Here is a 24,207-nt window from a genome sequence, read left to right on the forward strand (position 1 = left end):
ATTGAGGATGAGGACCCTGCAGTCCCTTAACTATTACTTTTTAACATATTTTCCTGGGTTTCCTTTCAGGACTTTTCTTTCTGACAATTTTAAGTGGATTCTGCACGGCGCCACCTATGCAGGTGTGAATCCAGCCTTAGGTGCTGCCGGCAGTATTGACCACAGCATTCTGGGTGGCTAAATAGCCAAGATAACAGTTGTATCCGACCTCAGCCTGAACCGCGTTGTGCTAATAAAAGGTGTTCCAATGATTGCGAGCGCTGTACTTCTTGCCGATTACTTTAGGGAAGCTGGTCCTTTCCATCACATTACAAAATTTCTCATCTTGCCTTTTACTGACTTATGCAAACTTTTGGAAACCTTAGTGACGATTTCAAGGAAAACTACTGTCCTTATCCTGGGACTGGGTCTGTCCACGAGGCGATAACTAAAGATTACACCAGCAGTTTGTTGCTAAGCAATGTCATTGAACAATCCAAGCAGCTGCTTAGCAAACAGTGTGGCTGAAAAATGAGCCTTTAAAGGGTACAACGAACGCCACATGAAAAAGTGATCGCTTACTGCTAGGATATGTCATCATGTTAGGGTCCGACTGGGACTCCCACTGACGCTGAGAACATGTTTCGGTAAATGTTTTAATCGCACAGTAGCACTACCGTACGGTGAACTACAACACGTTCCCATTCACATGGTGCCACTGGGCAAAGAAACATTCTTAAGGGGCTGCAGCGCCCAACCATTGCTGAGTGAGGTGGTGGTGGTTCAGATTTGGAAATCACTTCATGGGATTAACCCTATAAGGAGTCACGGAGATAAGTTTGCATGAAAGCTTGAGAAATACTGTACAATGCTATAAAAGGTAAAACGTAAGCATTTATATGTTGTTCGCTTAGTTTCTACTAGTAAAAGAAGTCTTACCGGAATCCAGGTATCATCTTGGCAAATCCAATAACTTTCTGTATGCTGTAACTGACCAAATCTGCAAGGTGAGGGAGCATTGAGAGCTCAGGGGAACCTTCAGGTGAACCAGCGCTGGCAAACTGGAACAGTGAACTGGAGAAAAAGCTACTTAAAGAAGAATCTGTAAAATAAAAGAAAAGATAGATTCTGAAGACAACATAGGAAAAAAAACATAGATTGTGTAAGACCAGATAGTGACATTTTTGGTGTAGTGTGGCTTTTTGTGCCACCCTAGCACTTTTCAGAAAATGAGCAGGGCAAGGGCAGGGTCATCGCCAGCAAAAGATAAATGATTACTTACAGTCCTATGAAAAAGTTTGGGCACCCCTATTAATCTTAATCATTTTTTGTTCTAAATATTTTGGTGTTTGCAACAGCCATTTCAGTTTGATATATCTAATAACTGATGGACACAGTAATATTTCAGGATTGAAATGAGGTTTATTGTACTAACAGAAAATGCGCAATATGCATTAAACCAAAATTTGACCGGTGCAAAAGTATGGGCACCTCAACAGAAAAGTGACATTAATATTTAGTAGATCCTCCTTTTGCAAAGATAACAGCCTCTAGTCGCTTCCTGTAGCTTTTAATCAGTTCCTGGATCCTGGATAAAGGTATTTTGGACAAACAATTCAAGTTCAGTTAAGTTAGATGGTCGCCGAGCATGGACAGCCCGCTTCAAATCATCCCACAGATGTTCAATGATATTCAGGTCTGGGGACTGGGATGGCCATTCCAGAACATTGTAATTGTTCCTCTGCATGAATGCCTGAGGATTTGGAGCGGTGTTTTGGATCATTGTCTTGCTGAAATATCCATCCCCGGCGTAACTTCAACTTCGTCACTGATTCTTGAACATTATTCTCAAGAATCTGCTGATACTGAGTGGAATCCATGCGACTCTCAACTTTAACAAGATTCCCGATGCCGGCATTGGCCACACAGCCCCAAAGCATGATGGAACCTCCACCAAATTTTACAGTGGGTAGCATGTGTTTTTCTTGGAATGCTGTTTCTTTTTGGACGCCATGCATAACGCCTTTTTTTTTATAACCAAACAACTCAATTTTTGTTTCCAAAATGAAGCTGCCTTGTCCAAATGTGCTTTTTCATACCTCAGGCAACTCTATTTGTGGCGTACGTGCAGAAACGGCTTCTTTCTCATCACTCTCCCATATAGCTTCTATTTGTGCAAAGTGCGCTGTATAGTTGACCGATGCACAGTGACACCATCTGCAGCAAGATGATGCTGCAGCTCTTTGGAGGTGGTCTGTGGATTGTCCTTGACTGTTCTCACCATTCTTCTTCTCTGCCTTTCTGATATTTTTCTTGGCCTGCCACTTCTGGGCTTAACAAGAACTGTCCCTGTGGTCTTCCATTTCCTTACTATGTTCCTCACAGTGGAAACTGACAGGTTAAATCTCTGAGACAACTTTTTGTATCCTTCCCCTGAACAACTATGTTGAACAATCTTTGTTTTCAGATCATTTGAGAGTTGTTTTGAGTAGCCCATGATGCCACTCTTCAGAGGAGATTCAAATAGGAGATCAACTTGCAATTGGCCACCTTAAATACCTTTTCTTATGATTGGATACATCTGGCTATGAAGTTCAAAGCTCACTGAGGTTACAAAACCAATTTTGTGCTTCAGTAAGTCAGTAAAAAGTAGTTAGGGGAATTCAAATCAATAAAATGATAAGGGTGCCCATACTTTTGCACCGGTCAAATTTTGGTTTAATGCATATTGCACATTTTCTGTTAGTACAATAAACCTCATTTCAATCCTGAAATATTACTGTGTCCATCAGTTATTAGATATATCAAACTGAAATGGCTGTTGCAAACACCAAAATATTTAGAACAAAAAATGATTAAGATTAATAGGGGTGCCCAAACTTTTTCATAGGACTGTAAGTAATCATTTATCTTTTGCTGGCGATGACCCTGCCCTTGCCCTGCTCATTTTCTGAAAAGTGCTAGGGTGGCACAAAAAGCCACACTACACCAAAAATGTCACTATCTGGTCTTACACAATCTATGTTTTTTTTCCTATGTTGTCTTCAGAATCTATCTTTTCTTTTATTTTACAGATTCTTCTTTAAGTAGCTTTTTCTCCAGTTCACTGTTCCAGTTTGCCAGCGCTGGTTCACCTGAAGGTTCCACCTGAACAGAAAATGTGCAATATGCATTAAACCAAAATTTGACCGGTGCAAAAGTATGGGCACCCTTATCATTTTATTGATTTGAATTCCCCTAACTACTTTTTACTGACTTACTGAAGCACAAAATTGGTTTTGTAACCTCAGTGAGCTTTGAACTTCATAGCCAGATGTATCCAATCATAAGAAAAGGTATTTAAGGTGGCCAATTGCAAGTTGATCTCCTATTTGAATCTCCTCTGAAGAGTGGCATCATGGGCTACTCAAAACAACTCTCAAATGATCTGAAAACAAAGATTGTTCAACATAGTTGTTCAGGGGAAGGATACAAAAAGTTGTCTCAGAGATTTAACCTGTCAGTTTCCACTGTGAGGAACATAGTAAGGAAATGGAAGACCACAGGGACAGTTCTTGTTAAGCCCAGAAGTGGCAGGCCAAGAAAAATATCAGAAAGGCAGAGAAGAAGAATGGTGAGAACAGTCAAGGACAATCCTTAGACCACCTCCAAAGAGCTGCAGCATCATCTTGCTGCAGATGGTGTCACTGTGCATCGGTCAACTATACAGCGCACTTTGCACAAATAGAAGCTATATGGGAGAGTGATGAGAAAGAAGCCGTTTCTGCACGTACGCCACAAATAGAGTTGCCTGAGGTATGAAAAAGCACATTTGGACAAGGCAGCTTCATTTTGGAAACAAAAATTGAGTTGTTTGGTTATAAAAAAAAAGGCGTTATGCATGGCGTCCAAAAAGAAACAGCATTCCAAGAAAAACACATGCTACCCACTGTAAAATTTGGTGGAGGTTCCATCATGCTTTGGGGCTGTGTGGCCAATGCCGGCATCGGGAATCTTGTTAAAGTTGAGAGTCGCATGGATTCCACTCAGTATCAGCAGATTCTTGAGAATAATGTTCAAGAATCAGTGACGAAGTTGAAGTTACGCCGGGGATGGATATTTCAGCAAGACAATGATCCAAAACACCGCTCCAAATCCTCAGGCATTCATGCAGAGGAACAATTACAATGTTCTGGAATGGCCATCCCAGTCCCCAGACCTGAATATCATTGAACATCTGTGGGATGATTTGAAGCGGGCTGTCCATGCTCGGCGACCATCTAACTTAACTGAACTTGAATTGTTTGTCCAAAATACCTTTATCCAGGATCCAGGAACTGATTAAAAGCTACAGGAAGCGACTAGAGGCTGTTATCTTTGCAAAAGGAGGATCTACTAAATATTAATGTCACTTTTCTGTTGAGGTGCCCATACTTTTGCACCGGTCAAATTTTGGTTTAATGCATATTGCGCATTTTCTGTTAGTACAATAAACCTCATTTCAATCCTGAAATATTACTGTGTCCATCAGTTATTAGATATATCAAACTGAAATGGCTGTTATAAACACCAAAATATTTAGAACTAAAAATGATTAAGATTAATAGGGGTGCCCAAACTTTTTCATAGGACTGTATGCCACTTTTGTTGAATTTGGAAGGAGCTTGATAGATTTTCACCTAAGGGTGCATTCACAAGGAAAACGGTGAGGAATTTGGTGTGGAATTTCAGCGCTGAAAAAAAGCCTCCCATTGACTTCAATGGGTTGCTTTTTTGCTAGCGGAAAAGGAACCCATTGAAGTTAATTGGGGGCTTTTTTTTCAGCGCTGACATTCCACACCAAATTCCTCACCGTTTTCCTCCGTGTGAATGGACCCTAAGACTTCAAGAGTCAGCACCTAAGCCATGACTTTGTGCAGTCTCATCAGAAATTAAAGGGGGCCTTTCACCATATCCACCAACTGCTTTTCCTGCATGCTTTTATAGGCACTGCCCCACTGATTCTGCCACAGATGGGATTTTTTCCCTAACCCTCACCATTCCTGAGCAATCATTGAAGTTTTTTTTGGTGCCTGATATGATCAAATCAGGAGGGTGGTGTCAGGCAGGAGCTCTCTAAAACTGCTCATTCAGAGGTGGACAGTTTCGGAAACTTCAGAATCATGTTGCTTCCTTTTCCCCACCCACATGGCAGTATAGAATCCAATTAGCATATCAGACACTAAAAGTAATTGCACTGATTGCTTAGGAACAACACTTATTAAAGGATGCCAAAACCTGGAGTGTAATATTACGATCTTTATCAACCCCCCCCCCCCCCCCCCCCCGCCTCCAATGGATCCATGCTGCAGAAATTTCAGGGTCTTGTTCTAGGAAAAGTGAAGCAGTACAGAAGTCTTAGACAAGCCCATTCTGACTAGTAATACTGTAAGGCCCAGTTCACATCTGCGCATGGGTTTCCATTCAGGGAGTCTACTTGGGGACCCCCCCGAACGGAAACCTAATCCGCATAAAAAAGCAGCTACCTTCGGAAACCTACGGACTCCAAAGACTATAATGGGGTCTGTGTGGTTTCTGCTCAGTTTCCGCACCAAAAATGCAGAGGGAAAAGTGCTGCTTGCAGGGCTTTTCTCTCTGCATTTTTCATGTGGATAGGGGAACAGAATGGCCCGAACACAGATGTGAACTGGGCCTGAGCTGTAATTTGACTTAATTGTGCTGTACTGGTGTGGTGAGACATTACAAACTACTGGTCAACACTCATTGGTTCACCAGCAGAGTTGGACTGGTCCACCAGAATACCAAACAAACCCAGGCTCAAAATAATGGTCCAGCAGAAGACACCCACACTTGAAGGGCACTATGGTCTATTTCTGAGGGGTATTGGGAGACGAGCCCCATAATCATTTTATCTGGTGGCAACAGGAAAGCTTAGTCCAACACTGTTGACCAGTAGATCATAAAAGTTATCACGCGATGTAGTGGGGAACATATATATTTTTTATATATTATCTGTCAAGTTGCCAGTATGCAGTGGGAGAATATCTTGTCGTGCACAAGGGCATGTGCTATTCTCATATAGAAAACTGACCAGAGGGGAACCACTTGAAAAAACTGAGGTGGACATGGCCGTGATAACTAGTAATGGGTCTGTGTGCTGTCTAGTATATGCCTCATTATCTCATAATTCTACAATATTCGGAAACAACAGGGGTTTCTTCAGGGCTCGGAATAGTACACAGTATAATATGGTACACACTGTATAATATAGAAATACACAATTACATACACAAATTGTAATGTACTATATATTACTACAGTGTAATTATCCTGGTGATAGTAATGACTATAATGTGGGAAATCTACAAGCTGGATCTATAGTGATCCTTAAATGCCACAATCGGAATAACAAGCTAACCCATCTGGTTATGGAGTTCAGGGAACATACTGTAAATCATTAAGAAACTTTCAGCATATGGCGAGGTACAATGACAAATTGAATGATATAACCATATTACTGTAAATGGTTATTGCCGATGCATTAATGTTTATTTTTACGTATAGCTGCCTACTTCATCTTCATGTGGGGCGGCTGAAATGTCTAAAATGCATGAATCAGAATGCTGTGCCACTTATATATAGCCATGTAGTATATGAATGGAATAACCACAACTGAGCAATCTAATCTATTATTTGGAAAGCTTGGGGCATACAGTAGCAGTGTTTAGATGCTATTTGTAAAGCACTATTGTCCTGAGTATATGTAATATACCATGGCAGTAACTCCACCATTGAGGTGCTCATTGAAGAGGCACAGATTATAATGTCTGACTATGTATTCAGTATTGTTAACAACTTTGTCGGCACTGAATAGACAGGGCCAGACACCCCTCTGACAAGGAAAATAGTACCATCCGGTTCTCCATTCGTTCATATATTTCTAGAAAGAATAACACAGGCACAATGCAGAGTTCTAAAAAAAGATGCTCTACCCATTAGTATTTTACGGTGAATACAAATATTAAGGTAGTAGTCATTCACATCACGGTACATTATGCTATTGGAATCAACCTGTGTTCAGTAGTAGACATGAAGAAAACGATGATTCCAGCAACAAATCAAGATGAAAATCTTCTTGTAAATTAAGACATAGCTTTTAATAGAAAATCAAAAACACATCATGTGACCCTCCCTTACTCACTCCCGAAACACGTAGGCTGCAGTGTTTGTGGACACATGATGTGTTTTTAATTTTCTATTAAAAGCTATGTCTTAATTTACAAGGAGATTTTCATCTTGATTTGGTGCTGGAATCATCGTTTTCTTCATGTCTGTTAACTTTAAGCCTTGGTCCTTGGCACAGTCTCCTGCACCTGCATTTATCCATTGCTACATAGTGATGAGCGGTTGGAACTTTCCTGTGTTCCATAGTGGCGTGATCTAACGATTCATATGAATTGCCAGGCGCCTCCTGCTTTTATTTGAATTACAGGAGCCATCCATCAATTCAAATGAGTTGCCAGAACTCACTGCCTCCCCTAGGAAACATACAAACAATCACAGCTGTAGTAAGCTTCTAGTTGCTTGTGTGACTACTGTATGTGACTGGTTACCTTCGGTCATTCCCCTGGTTTTGAAAGTAGGTTAATGAAAACTAATAACTCATCCCATCCCAGTGCAGAGAGTGCTTTTTCAGCTGAAGGATTCCCCACAGTCTTCCATTTTCTGGTGCACAGATCACCTAAGATGAACTACAATTATTAATAATTTGGGCACATTGCAACGGATTTGTGTGCCGTAAGTAGTCTGGGATGGGTTACTTATTGTCATTTACCTATTTCTATGGTGCACCAATGAATTAGTAACCTGAACCACGTAGAGAAGCCACACAGGCCTGCTTGACTACTATATATAGCCTTGGGGAAGGGGGGGGGGCAGTCAGCACCAACAATTCAAATAAGTTGCTGGGTGGCTCCTGCCTTTACAGTCACGTTAATTGGAAACATTCCCTGAACGCATCTCACTCCCTTTGAAGTGAATGGGCGCAAACTGTGATACCAAGCAAACTGTGATACAATGTACAGAGCTGGACTCGCTTTTCTGTGAACAGGATGCAGCCTCACCTAAATGCTGATCAGGACTGATCCCATGCTGTTCTTCCATTGATGACCAAGGATAAGTCATGAACTGATAACCCTGTAACAACGGCTAGTTAATAACTTCACAGTAATAAATGTACCTGGTGAAGAGCTAAAGTTTTCTGAGTCTGAGGAATAGTTCTGGGTTTGGACTGATGAGGATCTTGTAATTCTTCTACACACATTTTCTCTGACTGGTGGCTGTGTGAAACAAAAAAAGCACAATGTTCAGAACTACAAAGAAAAAAAAAATGCTGGCCATAGTGCCAATAATACCTGTGATACAATACAATAGTGCATGAAAAAAAGAAGTAAGCAGTTCAAACAAAGCAATCTTTTGGAAAATTAAAATTTAATTAAAATGAACTCTTGAAATCTTTGATGCATTATATTTATGTGATCAGGTAGATGGAACAAGCTGGAAGGTGCCAAACGTAACACAAGTTTATTAACTAATCACTAAGAAAACACAGTCTTTTTCATATTGGGTAACAGGGGAAAGAACAAGTAGGGTTAAAGAAAATGTAACCTAGCTGCACATCTTTTATATGTGTATAAGTATTATTATTGTGTAGTATGTATGCCTGACGAAGACACCAGATTGGTGTCAAAACGCATAGCCCTTTTACTGCCATTGGACCCAATAAAATCCTTATTGCACTCAGAGGCAACGTGGTGGCTAAGTGGTTAGCATTGCAGTGATGGAGTCCTGGGTTAGAATCCCTCCAGGAACAGCATTTGCAAGGAGTTTGCATGTTCTCCCTGTGTTTGCGTGGGTTTGCTCCCATTCTACACAGACATACTGATAGGAAAAAAATGTACATTTTGATCCCTATATGGGGCTCACAATCTACATTAAAAAAAATCCTCATTGCACTCAAATTGATTCTGGCAATCTATTATCTCCAGTAGCGCTCTGCATTTTTCTTCCCTTTATTGTTGGCCTCTTTATTACTGACCTGGCACAGCACTATACACTGTATAATGGCACTTAGTACTGCAACGCAGCCCATTCACTGGAATGCGACTAAGTTGCAAATAGGTCATGTGACCAATAAACAGGACATCACCAAAGTAACACCACTGCTTCAGGCAGCTGTGGAAGGATCTCCATAAATCAGATATAGGTTAGGTCATCAATATTTAAGTCCTGCAAAACCCATTTTATTCACAGTTTCCAAGATGCAGATTTCAATCCATATAAATAACTACTATTAATAATCCTGATCTAATGAAATGATCTAATACTAATGCTACAGCAATGGGGGAGACCTGACAATCTCTTTACAATGACAGTAATGTCCGTTGTACTTTTACTGTAATAGTTACAGTATTCCTGTGCTTCACATTTTAGAAGAATTACACTTTTAGAGACCATTAAGGGAAACCTCAGTAATATTTCACTGTATACCAAAAAAAAACTGCCATTGAGTCCCATTGGGAAACGACGTAAAGGGGTTGTCCACTTTCCGACCAATATTGAGAGACCAAAGTTATTGTTTGTATAATAAAAAGTTGTACAATTTTTCAATATACTTTTTGTATCAACTCCTCATGGTTACCTAGATCTCTGCTTGCTTCCACTGTATAAAAATCAGTCCATGGTCATGTGATATACAGTCTATGGTCATGTGATATACAGTTCATGGCCATGTGTTATACAGTCCATGGTCATGTGTTATATAGTCCATGGTCATGTAATATACAGCCCATGATCATGTGATATACCGTCTATGGTCATGTAATATACAGCCCATGATCATGTGATATACAGTCCATGATCATGTGATATACCATCTATGGCCATGTGATGTACAGTCCATGGTCATGTGATATACAGTCCATGGTCATGTGTTATACAGTCCATGGTCATGTAATATACAGCCCATGATCATGTGATATACCGTCTATGGTCATGTAATATACAGCCCATGATCATGTGATATACAGTCCATGATCATGTGATATACCGTCTACGGTCATGTGATATACAGTCTATGGTCATGTGATATACAGTCCATGGTCAGGCAGCACAGGTGCACAGCTCGTATCTAGCAGGTGTTTCATTCCTGTGCTGTGACTATAATGAGCTGTGCACCTATATGTCCATCACATGACCACGAACTGACTGTTATCCACTGGGAGTAAGCAGAATGAATGACAGCAAGCAGAGATCTAGAAGAACCATGAGGAGGAATTGATACAACTTTTTATTATACAAACAATATAGGTCTGAAAGTAGGTAAGGTAGGTAAGGTTTTGCCACCAAAGTCGCCGCTTCATGTCGCAAAACAGTGGAGCAATGTTCAACTTGAAGTCGCAGTTACTCTTGGCATCACAATGTGACTCTATCCACTAATATAAGTGAAGGAAATGCATGGCAACCAAGCAATCATGCAATGGGAACAGAGTATGACTGTGTCCAAGAAGGGACAGAAGCAACACAATAAATAAAATGACAATTTTATTAAGTGATAATCAATATGAAAACATAAATTACACATAGACAACAGGGGTAAATGCTTCACAAAAAGGCGGGTGGTTTGTGGTAATAAATAGTATATAGGTCTACGGTGAAAAAAGTATGTACATCACAGTCAAATAATAAGGGTTCACATGTTGTTGCAAGTGTGACAGTTCCAAAGCAGATAAAAATATCCCATCAGTAAGAATGCACAACAGAGACATGTGTGAAAATTATATACATAGAAGGTAAAACACCAACCCTAAGACCATAGTTATAATATAAAGCACCTACCACCCGTACCGCGCCCCGACGCGTGTTTCGCCCAACGGCTTCGTCAGGGGGACAGAGTCCAAAATCACTGTGTAACTTTAGCTTTATACTGTGGAGAATGTTTTTTATCTTTTAATCTGCTTGTATTAGGAAGAATATTGGACTGCACTTTTCACTACTCTTACAGGCATGTCGAATGAATGCTAAAAGCTCACTCTGGATGTATAGTAAATGCTTTTTAGAAGTCTATCAGTAGAAATAAGAGACCCCTGGCTCCATCTAGTTTGTGCTTAGATTCCTTTCATTTATCTCTTAGGATAGCTACTGTATCTGGTTATATCCACAATCCAATTTACTTACTGTCCATTTTCCAACCATGTTTGCTAAGAGTTTGTTCTAAGCATTTCTACCTTTAATAAATGATATTTCTGACGCTGCTTCTGATCTTCCTCCCTATTTATTTCACATTGCACCCCTAGCTCTTTTGCATTTGGTTTCATTTATAAGAAAGCTCTTCAATCTGAACCTTATTTAAGCCTTTAACACATATAAAAGGTTTCAGTCGTGCTCATGGCCGCCTATTACTTTCAAAGTCTAAATGTCAGATTTCAAGTGGTCTAAGGAAATGTCATGTTATTGTGTGATGAAATTCCAGGTTATGTTAAATGTAATGTGACAAATAAGATCTGCTCTTCTTGCCTTAATCCAATATACACTTAAAGCATACCTGTCAATCTGAAAAACATAACATGGCTTGTTGCTTACGTGCTGCTCATTACTTTCATAGTTTTTTTTTGCTCATCGCTCACCTTTAATTTCCCATTGGGATAAAGGAAGTTTCTATTGACTATGTGCCAGCATACACATTACAGTATGATCTGTCCTAGAAACACAGCCTGGAAATACATGTGCTAATCCATCTCTGCACATTGCATTATTATTACTATTACTACTGTTTATAGCACTGGTTACTCACTGAAGGACTGCCGACTGCCAGCAAAGTAGATGCTGAAATGGAGTGGGTAACATGAGATACAGCCTGGTATGCCGTGGATCCAGTTGGTGGCGCTGCCTCCTGTAACTGTTAGTATGGGGCACTGTGTCCACGTCAGACCAGGCAGGTTAGGGTTTCATATAGGAGAGGCATAGTTGCCCTCTACTTTTACGGCACGGCACTTACTCGATCCACGTCACACTTTATTTAAAGGGGCTCTATCAGCAAAATTATTCCTCCGGCGCTCGCGAACTGCCATTGATAAAAAAATGGCGCGGGTGCATGCGCAGTAGCAGTAGTAGTAGCAGCATGCTACTGTGCATGCACCCGCGCTATTTTTTATCAATGGCAGTTTGCGAGCGCCGGAGGAAGACGGGAAATCGCTGGAAGAGGAGGCGTGGCTGAAGATGCCGTCGGACCCTGAATGCCCGCCCACCGTGCACGATAGATAACTACAACATATTCTTTTTAAGGGTTTTGTTTTAAACCGGGGGGGGGGAATAGTTTAATATAACATTAGCAGTGCCTGAATAGCCTTTTAAAAGGCCATTCACGCATATGTGGGGCTCATACAGCATAATTTTGCTGATAGAGCCCCTTTAAAGCATTCCATTCTAGATTATCCTTGCTAGTAATTCTACTTGTCAATAATCTACAGGCTCTGCAAAATGACCAATGATGAAGTCAGTCACATACAGGGGTGCAACTTGTTCTTCAATAATAGTTGTATTGTCTAAACCAAACCTGGGCAATATATGGCCCGCGGGCCACATCTGGCCCTCTGACTGGTTATGTCTGGCCCATATAGCTTGTGGGATAAAAGTAGATGCTGAATGGGAAGTTCGCTAAAGGGCCTGTGATGACATCATCACAGGTCCTTTAGCTCACTAGGATAGGTTAAGACTCGTTAGTGGGCGGAGCCACATAGGACAGTGTGGTTGCTGTTACATAGAAAAAGCAAGCTGCTTGGAATGAAGAAGAGGAGAGACAGTATGTGTGAGCAAGAGGGGGAACTGGAGGCTGATGTAGGGGGCAGTTAAACTGAAGGCAGATGGAGGGGGGACATTAAACTAGGGGGCAGATGGAGGGTGACAAACTGGGGGGCAGATGGAGGGGGATATTAAACTGGGGCATCTGGAGGAGCATATTAAACCGTGGGGGTATCTGGGGGGGGTACATGTCTGCCTCTATTTGCCCCCAGTTTAATGTTCCCCTCCAACTAGCCATACTGTTTAATGTCCCACTCCAGCTGCCCCAGTTTCATGTCCCCTCTAGTTTCCCCCAGTTTAAACTTGGGCACCAGGAGAGGGACTTAATATTGTGGGACATTTGGAGGGGAACATTATAATGTGGGGCATATAATGTTAGGGTGACTGTAGGAGTATTATACTTTGTGGGGGTACATAGAAAATGGATGAGAATGGGCGGGGTCGGCATATAAGTGGGTGGAGCTAAATTTGCCGCAGCACGCTTAGCCCTCTAGAACCGTTTCAATTTCTCATGTGGCCACATGGGAAAATTACCGCGTATAAGCAGACCCAAATATAAGCCGACGCTCCCAATTTTACCACAAAAAAACTGTGAAAACTTATTGACTCAAGTATAAGCCGGGGGGGGGGGGGGGGGGGGGTAATGCAGCAGCTACTGGAAAATTTCAAAAATTAAAATGGTCGGAGTTTTGGGGTGCAGTAGTTGCTGGGTGCTGGGAAAGGGGACGGGGTGTTTTGGTTGTCTGTCTGCCCCTTCCCTGAGCTTGAGAACTGTTTTTTTTTCCCCCAATTGTAATTCAGCCTGGCTGAATATAGGGTATCCGCAGTGCTCCTATTAACCCCTTTCCGACGGGAGAGGAGCACTGCGGATACCCTATATTCAGTAGACCGGGCACTGTCAGACACAGGGATACCTAATGTGTTTGTGTTTCACAGTCATTTTCTACTTTTATATGTATTCTAGGGAAAGGAGGGATTTACAACTTTTATTTTTTAATTTATTTTTTTTTAAGATTCTTATTTTTCCCCACCATTCTATACATTGTTATCACGGCTGGTCATAGAACCCCCCCTCCCCCCCCCCCCTAAAAAAAAATGTTAAATTTTTTTTTTTTTTGCTTGACTCGAGCATAAGCCGAGGGGGGCTTTTTCAGCACAAAAACTTTGCTTACAAATTCGGCTTATACTCGAGTATATATGGTAATTGCCAACCCCTGGTCTAAACTGAAAACTTTCATTCCCTATATTTTTACATTACATTATTTTGAAAGTAATTTTTAAAATATGAAATGTGGTTTACATTTATTCAACCAACGTTAGATTGACACATTATTCATATCATCTTCAAATATCCATGCTAATAAATAAAACATATAGCTCCTTCTATATCTCCACATCATTATACTAATACTGTTGAGTCTGAATGATAAGCAGCCTACACCACATCATTATGTGATATGTCCATTAAGATAAGTACTAGCCTCTATGCTATATTGTTCTATCATCTTGACGTAGTAAATTTGATTTCTGACATTTGTCTGATATACTGTATATATTACTGCATACATTTCTTCCCACGCTGTAATTGTTTCATCTGAATTCTGAGTCATCCAGTTCCTGGGCCGCTGCTTACGAACCTGATATCTAACTTTTGAGGAAGAGGTTTGTGGTCACTAAACATGCAGCAGTAAAACAGTAAATGTCATTTAATTTCTTTTTTTTTTTTTGTTAAATGAATAGTTCAGATGAATATAAGAACATTCATAATATATCTTATCACAGGAAAAAGCTTTTATTTCCTGTTATCAGCTCCTCTACCATCTGTCTACAAGGAAATAAGACTGCACTTCATAGAAGTCTATGAAGAAGGAAGAAGGTAGGAGGAAGAAGAGTAAGTGAGAAGCAGAGAGAAACAAGCATTCTGTAGTAGATTATAATAAGATATCCCTCTCACCTGAGCTTTACTCACATATCAGTCCTGCTAAGACCTGATATAAAAAGAGCAAGAAAGTAGTAAAAATCTTGCGGTTTCCAGCTTGTTTCTGTGTTAGTTGCTCACTCACTGGGCTCCTCTTCCTGCTTCCTCTCCTTTTCATAGACTTTTATGTAATCTAATCTTTCAGAAAACCCCTTTAACTTTGATTTTCTCAAGAAACTGTTTTACATTGAAATTAGCTGTTGATGAAATATACCTGATCTGTCTGAATTGTAACCATTGTGGGAAAGGTAGCTCGGTAGCAGCAGTGGTGCGGACCCAAAGAGTCAAGAGAGGGACACAAAATATGCAGGAAACAGGTTTAGGGAGCGTTCACACTACCGTCTGTGTCCGACAGGTAGTGTCCGCCCCTAGTATCCGCTCAAAATCTGGCACTAGCTGTGTCCGTGATACCTGTCATTTATTTAAATGGGCATCGGGTGCGTTCTTTTGAACTCCGTGCCCTTCCTTCACTGTCCGCTTGTAAAGATGTCCGACTTTTCAAGCGGACAGAAAAACCCGACATGTAGGCAGATACTACCTGTCGGACACAGACGGTAGTGTGAACGCCCCCTTATTTAGAAAAAACACAAGAAAAAAAAAAAATAACCCTTGACTTCAGGAACAAAATGAGCAAAATAAAGTACAGTCCTAACTTCAGGCAAAACAATAAGAAACAAAATCCTGCTCGTCTGAGCCACTAACTAAACAGTGCTAATAAACTAACTATACGTGTGGCTTACTAACAATACAGCACAATACAGTCTCACCGGATTCAGAGTAACAGGACAGACCCAGACGCCTTCTCTCACTCCTTGGATCTGCCCTGAAGTGCAGGCTCTTCAGCCTTTTATGGGACAGTCATGAACCTTTGACCCACACCAGGGCTGAAGCCTACTCTAGACCTGCCCTGGACCACGCATAGGTCAGACACCTGGGGCTGATATAGCGAGACTTCAGCACTTTGCCTGTTACCTTCTCACACCATCTTCATACTGAAGACAGATCTCAGTGAATGAAGCAGTTTAGCAGGCAGAAGAGGAGCTGATAACAGGAGACAGGAGTATTTTCCTCCTAAGAAAATATAATACAACCTTTCTTATATTCATCAGAGTGAGGTGCTTTTATCTCCTGTTATCAGCTCCACTCCTGCCTGCTAAACTGTTTCATTCACTGAGTGATCAGTCTTCAGTGTGAACATAGTTACAACTCAGACAGATCAGGCGTATTTCATCGACAACTATTTTGAATGTAAAACAGTTTCTCAAGTAAATCAGAGTTAAAGGGATTTTCAGGAAGCAAAGTCACATTTTCAAAACCCTTGTAATAATTTTGCTCAGTTGTCCTAGTATGTCCTAAATACCCTTTCCCACTTTTTATCCTTCAGGTAGACCTGGAGACAGCATGATCACGGTTTACTTTTTGGATTCCTGTCCACAGCATTTCCTACAAATACCATAACTCCCTGCTTTGTCCGAGCTGCAAGAAGAAGCTCCTCACAAAAGATTCACTTGCAAGCTGTCATGGCTCTGCTCATTCCTCCTCTGATCTTCTTATGTCCTCATCCCCAAACAATCTCAGCAACCAATTCGGTAGCTGCACAATTTTTTGTATAACAATGCAGAGTTATGTTAATATCTGTGGTGTATATATAGTCAATGGACGGTCAGCAGGGGGTTAATTAGCAAAACAGTGTTCTTAGAAAAATGTATTGTGGTACTTTCTGTATATCATTCTTTTCTTTTGTTACAAAAACACCACAAGTCCCTTCCAGGCATGTGAAGCTTTGTACTTGTGTGAGTCATCGATAGCCCTACCTATGCTGGTAAATTAGGATGAGTCACAGAAAATAATAGTTATCAGGAATTATATAAAGCGGGATACTTTCCATACATAGTGAGATTGTTTATCGTTCCTACAGTGCATGTTCTGTAACAGTATTGTTATGTATTGCACATGTAACATACATGAATGTTTGATGCATCCCAATCATAGATTACCATACCGTAGGCAAAATATAATAACATATAAAGACACGGCTGAGAAGAATCGTACTGACCCGGAACTGAGCAAAATCCGAGTAAGTTTCATCATAAGTCTTGTGATGTGCTTCTAAGAGAATATCAATCATCTTCTGTTGTTCTTCTGATATTTTGGGCCTTTGAGACTCTCGCAGAGCTTCTTCTTCTTTACGTTTCATTATCATTTCCCTCTTTCTCTGGACTTCTTCATCGGTTAGGATAACTACGACAATAAAAAAATATAATTTATGCTCATTTACCTAGAATAACGGGAATTTATTATTATACGTTAATGTTAGTTTAACAGTGGCATGTCATAACATGAGCTGAACCAACACTCAACCAAACAAGACATCTATGAGACCATCATCAGATTCTTTAGTTGGGGAATATTATATTTTAGGACTACATTTCGGACAAAAATCACAGTGATACCCAGTTAATATTTACACAGAAGTAGGACTCAATAACAGCATGGTGGCTCAGTGGTTAGCACTGTAACCTTGCCGCACAGTCCGGGGTTCGAATCAGTTTGTATGTTCTCCCCGTGTTTGCGTGGGTTTCCTCCCATAATCCAAAGACATGGTGATATAGGGACACACACAGTCCAGTCATATTAATGTGACCACCGCCTACTTTTGACATCAACGTTAAATAACCAATCACAGAAGGCACGTGGCAATGTGGAAGACACGATGGATCCACACAAGTATGCATCTATCCTTGCGGACCATGTTCACCCCTACATGCGAATTGTTTTTCCTCAGGATGATGCATCTACCAGCAGGACAATGTGACGTGTCATAAAGCTCGCAGTGTACGTGCGTGGTTCGAGGAGCACCAGGATGATTTTACCATACTCCTTTGGCCAGCAAATTCCCCGGACTTGAACCCAATCGAGAATCTGTGGGACCACCTTGATCGGGTTGTTCGTGCCATGGATGCTCAATCATGTAACCTAGCGCAGCTGGCCACGGCACTGGAGTCGGCATGGCTCAACATCCCAGTGACATCATCACAACATCCCCTCTCTTCCTGCATGTCTCGCAGCGGTCCGCTCTGCCAAAGGTGCTTATTCTGGATTTTGACAGGTGGTCACATTAATGGGACTGGACTGTGTAGTTCATTTGCTGCTGACAGACTCCCTTTAAGTCAGAATAAACATACATTATCTTTATTGAAGAAACAAGTCTATTGTATGTCTTTTACAATTGTATTCTATGGATAATTTGTTATGGGTCCCTATAAATCAACTGCTTCATACTTTACCCACCCTTAAAGGGGTTTTTAACATGAACATAACCTTACATAGATTTGTAGGCAATTCAAAGTTAAACATTTTAAAGAATTACTAATTTTGCAAAGTTTTAAGGATTTTCTCTAACTGTCTTAACTGGGAATAAGATCTTTCTGCACTGTGTAAGGACACCTAGTAATATAAATCCCGATCCCCTGCCATGTGGATTCCTAGATTATCACTTGCCTGTGTGCCTAATTTTGCCATTTCTCCTACCCTGAGGGGGCATTCAAACGGCTCTGATTCTGGCACGATAACTCATGTAAGAATCAGCGCTGCAAAACAGAATCCCATTGACTTCAATGGGTTCCGTTTAATGTGCGTAACACATTGAAATCAATGAGAGTCTTTTTAACCCACTGATTTCAATGTGTTACGGGTGTTAAACGGAACCCATTGAAGTCAATGGGCTGCTGTTTTGCAGCGGTGATTCTTACGTGAGTTATCGTGCCAGAATCAGCGCCATGTTACTCCGTGTGAACTCCCCTTTTGCATGACGGTCTTGCACCTGAGGGTTACCCATTTTCATGGATCCCCCATACATTTGAACATGTGGAGGGATCCATGAAAACAGGATATGACCTATACTTTGACAGTCTGTGGCAATGGATCGTCAAAATAATTGTCATGTGAATAGCCCCAATCACTGACAGATGTCACATGGCCAGACCGACCCAGTTCTTCTCCTGCTACTTGTACCCAGATGAAGAATTGGGCACATATGTCAGAGGAGTCAGATAGACATGTCTTCTGGCCCCTTGCAGTACTATGAAATCCTAAGAATCAGGTGTAATGGGGGCTGGGATGTAAATAGATAGTACACTGAAGACAGAATGTATTTCCCACATAACCCTTTAATGTATACCTCGTTGAACACAGATTATTTAGTCAATTAAACTTAACATCCTCCAATGTTTTCATTTTGAGTTGTTTGTCACATCGGACAGTTTCTTCCTTGTTGGCGATGTCTAATATAATCTTTTTTTTTTTCTTCTTCTTCTTCTAAATTTGTTCAGCAAACTGGCAAAAGATTAACACTATAATTATAGGCTGCCGGTTGCCTCTTCATTATCTATTAGAGGTTGAGGATGAAATTTTGGAAAGCCATACACACAGCCATGTAATTTCCTTTATAAGACAGAAATCATTGATTTTTTTAGAACTTAGAAATGCTTACGTAAAATCACAGGCCATATAGTTTGGCTGCAGATAAGTCACAAGGGGTGTTTGTTCTCTTCTAATTAAAGACTCCTAATAGAAAACAGAAACTCGACATCATCTGCGTGCCTATTAGATGTGGTTTGGAGGGATGATAGGAAGCTTTCTAATCAGGAAGGGAAAATGATGTTCACAAAGAACTGTTAATGGAATTATTATTAAACTTCTGGGGGAACCACCCGCATCCTTTTAGGGTACTGTCCCTGCATAGTAAGCCCCCGTTTTCAGTGTGGTTTTGGCCTTTAATTTGTAGTTTCTATGTAAGTAACTTTATTCTTGGGGTCCTTAAGATTACAGTGCTAACCTCCAGAAACCACAGCAAGCGACCTATGGATGTGGACTGGAAAACAGAGCCAGCTTTTCCCTCCTTAGGTGCCCGGTTGCTCTTCATAAAGTACAATATGTGAATGTATCACTTATCTGTAGCCATTTTTCTGCCTGATTATCTACGTTTGGACTTGGCCAATTTCCCTGGATCATTTATGTAGTGTTGTGTCACCAAGGGCATTGCTAAAACCTGTGTTGTGGGCATGGTATTGGGTTTTTTTTTTAGCATGTTACTTTATTTTTTATACTGTACCCCCAATAATGTCATAATAGACTTTTGGGGTGCACAATATAACAGTCCAATTTTCTTTTTTTTTTTTTTGGCTGATCTGCCCTGTAACCGGGACTGATACATTTATCCCCAGTTACAGGAAGAATGCAGCCTAACATAAACTGCAAAGCTGATCCAGATCCTCTAGGACCAAGAAGACCGTACAGTTCCTGGTCCGCTGGGTCAGAGGGGAGCCTCATCACAGCAACTCCCATAGTGCTCACTGATCAAGAAGGCAGAGACCGCACTATACCATCCCTGCCTTCTCTATGGGATCTACAGCTGTAGTTACAGCTGGCCTCCCACCATGTTGTGTATCTGCTCATCACTGCATGGACATATGGATACGTCAAGAGTGGACCATCCAGACATCTAAAGTCAATAGGCAGAGCACAACTTGTTAAACTATAGCTGAATAGACACATTAGACCATCTCTGGCAGGAATGACCAACCATGCAATGTGCATCTCAGCAGGAACGGCCAACTACCCATTAGCATGTTAAGTTCGAGTGACATTTGTTCCAAAGATATTTCAATATTTCAACATGCTTGATCTTTTTTTTAAGGCGATGAGCGACCACCAGAGGTGTCAGCCAGTAACTTATTTCCCACTCCCCAGTGTGTATGGGAAGGTCAGAGGGAATTGCTGTGTGTTCAGCCGACAGCTATTAAAGATCTATGGATATCTTAAACAGGGACAGGGAGGGGAAGCTGTAGCAGTAAAATTCCCTTAAAGGGAACTTCTCATGTGGTTTTTCCACCCTAAGCTAACTGCACTGACTGCTCAGTAACTGTGGGAGCTAAAGAAAAAAGTCCAACCAGTGGAGCAGAACCTGCACAGGGGCAGAGTCATCTAGCAGTTATAGTGACACTGCACAGTGTGGGAAAAATAGACAAATCTGTTTCCCAAGATGTAAATAGGAAAATAGTGCCTCTGTTTGCTGCCCTCTAGGGGCAGCCCCCTTAAACATCATGGCCAACTTTTTCAACAAGCCTTAAAGGGGCTCTATCACTAGGAAAAGTCATTTTTAACTAATCACACCTTTGCATAGCCTTTAGAAAGTCTATTCCACACCTACCTTTAGTATGTAGATTGCCTCAGTGGTTTCTGATTAAGTCCGTTTTTATTCATATGCTAATTAGACTGTTGCATGATACATCCTCCACTCCTCTCCTGTTGTTTCCTATGGGAGACTGCTGCTGCTGACTTCCTGCTTCCTGTTTGCCTCACACACATAGAAGATAATAGCAGAGACAAGTGCTGCTGGGAACTTCCTGTACTGGCTGGAAGCTCATTAGCATATGAATAAAAACAGACTTATTTAGAAACCACTGAGGCAATTTACATACTAAAGGTAAGTGTGGAATAGACTTTCTAAAGCCTATGCAAGGATGTGATTAGATAAAAATGACTTTTCCCAGTGATAGAGCCCCTTTAATGCTATGATACGGGATTTAGCCAAATAAATATCCCAGCTTTGGATAGCTCTGTTTCGATCTGGTTGGATGTCCTCAGCATAGGGAAAACTGATTTGGCAGAGATGAGAGACTTCTAGACCAGGTTCTGGGGATATTATCTGAGGAGATCCAACCAGATCAAAACAGCGCTGTCCACAGCTGGGATATTGATTTGACTAAATCCCGCATCATAGCATTAAGGCTTGTTGAAAAAGTCGGGCATGATGTCATGGGAAACATATTTGCATATTTTTCCCATAATTCCCCCCAGTGGAGCGAAAAAGGCTTTTGAAGTCTCCATATGTGATCTCTCCTTAAGCAGTGATAATATCTCCAGAAACTGTTCAGTGTGTAATGTAGTGCAATGACTATAGGAAGCTGTCCCATCCTCCCCATAACCAGATATAGAGACTAACTAGATGAAGCTGCTCTTTGCTCCTGTGACTAGTTAATGTAAATTTGCATTTGTATTTATAAGCTTAGAATTTGACTTTTTCAGCAGCAGAAAGCTTAGTGAGCGGCACAACTGGGAACGGTTCAGGTTGGGAAAAGAACCTGACAGACTCCCTTTAATTTCTGTAAGAGACGTATGATGCTAGCTTCAAGCATACATAGAGAGAAAATATACATTTACAGCAACCAGCAGAGGGGGGAAATCTGCAGATTAGCCCTATTTCTGCACTGCAAGTAATGTACTACTGTTTATAATCTATGGTAGAGTTTCATTCTGCAGATAGGAAAAGTGCAGGGAAATAGGATTATCTTCATCTTTAGCTCACAAGATACTGCTGGATAATTCTTGTATGATCTTCCCGACATAAAATTTGGCACAAACACCAGCACTCCGGCAGTATATATATTTGTAATTTGGTATTTTTTCCCATCTACTAAAGTCTTCTTTGGTCGCACGGTATTTAGAAAAGATGCAGTGACCATGTGGTGACCCCACTAGCTGAGATTGTAGCCATGATGTAATGAGTATGTCCTTTAGCTATTTACCTCCCCTATATCTGATGCTTCAATTTTCGCTTATCACTTGTTTTAAATCTGAGTCAGCACTCAGAATTGGCCAATATTTACTTGGTATCGTCTATCCTCTGTAGATTACGTGTTCCATGTTTCAATGAGGGCTGCTTTGTCCTATTACTCAATCGTTCCTTTCTTTCCCAAATTCTACCTTTTTATATATAGGCCTTCTTTGGATGTCAAATTTGAAATGTTATGAAGGGATTATAACACTCCTTATGGAAGCCATCTTCCTCCAAGTAGCTCTTTGTGGTCTACAACCTTATACAATTACTAGTGATGCCTACTGTATAAGCAATGCCCCCCCTGCTACCTCTTGTGTCACCCCTCTACCTCATAGATTGTAAGCTCTTGTGAGCAGGGCCCTCAGTCCCATTGTGTGAAATGACGTTCTTTGTTATGTATCTGTCTGTATCTGAACCCTACAAATTGTACAGCGCTGCGGAATATGTTGGCGCTATAGAAATAAAATGTATTATTATTATTATGTCAGTTGGTCCCATGCATAACCTTATTGGTAGAGCTTGGCTTCTTGAAAACATGAGCTTGGATATTTTCTGATTCATCATTACTGATCTTAAAAAAATCATCTGTCGATCCAAGATTTTAAATGTACATTTTATACCTCTTTTCTTGTTGATAGTCTTGGAAAATGGGTCAATGCAAAAAAAAATCAAAATGTCATTTTTGAATCAGCCCTAACCTAAAATGTGACTTGTGTAATATGCATTTCTAATACGTCTTCAGCTGCCTAAATTTTTTATAAAGTTGTTTTTTTTTTTTGTTTTTTTTTTAAGGCCCAGCTACGTGAGGAACTGAACAGATGGAGACTCATGTATACTGCATGTATAAATCCAGTGGGCACCGACCGGGGGCATTAGCGCTGGATGTCTACTGTATAAAGAAGTAGACACCCGGCGGCTATGGCGGCCACCATAGTTAAACACCCGGCGAGGTTAAACAATATGTGCTATTTAGAGATGAGCGAACACTATTCGAAACAGCCGTTTCGAATAGCACACTCCCATAGACATGAATGGATGTAGCAAGCAAAATCTGCGTGCCGGCTGCTTCCATTCATTTCTATGGGAGCGTGCTATTCGAAACGGCTGTTTCGAATAGTGTTCGCTCATCTCTAGTTCTATTTACTTACAGTATGTTGCCTATATTTTACATGCCTAATTTACAAATTTCTACAAAAAACAGTTCATGCATTTATTTGTATAAGCAAGTAAAAGATAATTCCACCTTGGTGAAGAAACATAGATTAAAAGAAGCACTCGATGACCCAAGGACAACTTTGTTTTGTGGGAGGGTGGGGTGTTGTAGTTTGTATGCTTATATCTCTCCCAGTGGAATACATTTCACAAGCATCACATTTAATACAAAGCTAAAATGTAAAGCTTTAAAGGGTAACTGTTACATGGGTGGATGAAAAATCTATAATTAGATACATTTGTGTTCTTCAGAGATTCCATAGGGACATTACACCATATTCATATGATACTGCCCTTCTATAAAATTCAGATTTGTATGCTTTTACAATGAAACTAAATAGTATTATTTCTGTATACGGATTATACGTATGCATTTTCTGCCGTAAAATTAACTATAACCTTCTACTCTAAGGCCTTATGTACATGACTGAATCCAGATATTTAATGTGTAGCACGACTGACCAATTCATGGCCCCATGTACATGACTGTGAATTTTACAGATTTGTATAGGGTCTATGAACCCAGGCTGCAAAATTCTTTGCAGCCCGGGCTCATTCATTGAAATCTATGGGTCTGTGA

At 40.7% G+C, this 24,207-nt stretch overlaps 1 protein-coding gene across 1 annotated transcript in view; it reads right to left on the bottom strand.

Annotated features, from left to right (window-relative positions):
* The window catches only part of VDR (vitamin D receptor), a 137,499-nt gene that overhangs the window by 10,863 nt on the left and 102,429 nt on the right, over window positions 1-24,207 (bottom strand). The window contains exons 5-7 of the mRNA XM_075265835.1: window positions 16,851-17,035; window positions 8,198-8,297; window positions 919-1,081 (exon numbers count right to left, since the gene is read on the bottom strand). Of these exons, the coding sequence (XP_075121936.1) occupies window positions 919-1,081; window positions 8,198-8,297; window positions 16,851-17,035 (448 nt within the window). The remainder of the gene's footprint in view (window positions 1-918; window positions 1,082-8,197; window positions 8,298-16,850; window positions 17,036-24,207) is intronic.

The sequence above is a fragment of the Leptodactylus fuscus genome, chromosome 2, assembly GCF_031893055.1.
Source record: "Leptodactylus fuscus isolate aLepFus1 chromosome 2, aLepFus1.hap2, whole genome shotgun sequence".
NCBI classification, from domain to species: Eukaryota; Metazoa; Chordata; class Amphibia; order Anura; family Leptodactylidae; genus Leptodactylus; species Leptodactylus fuscus.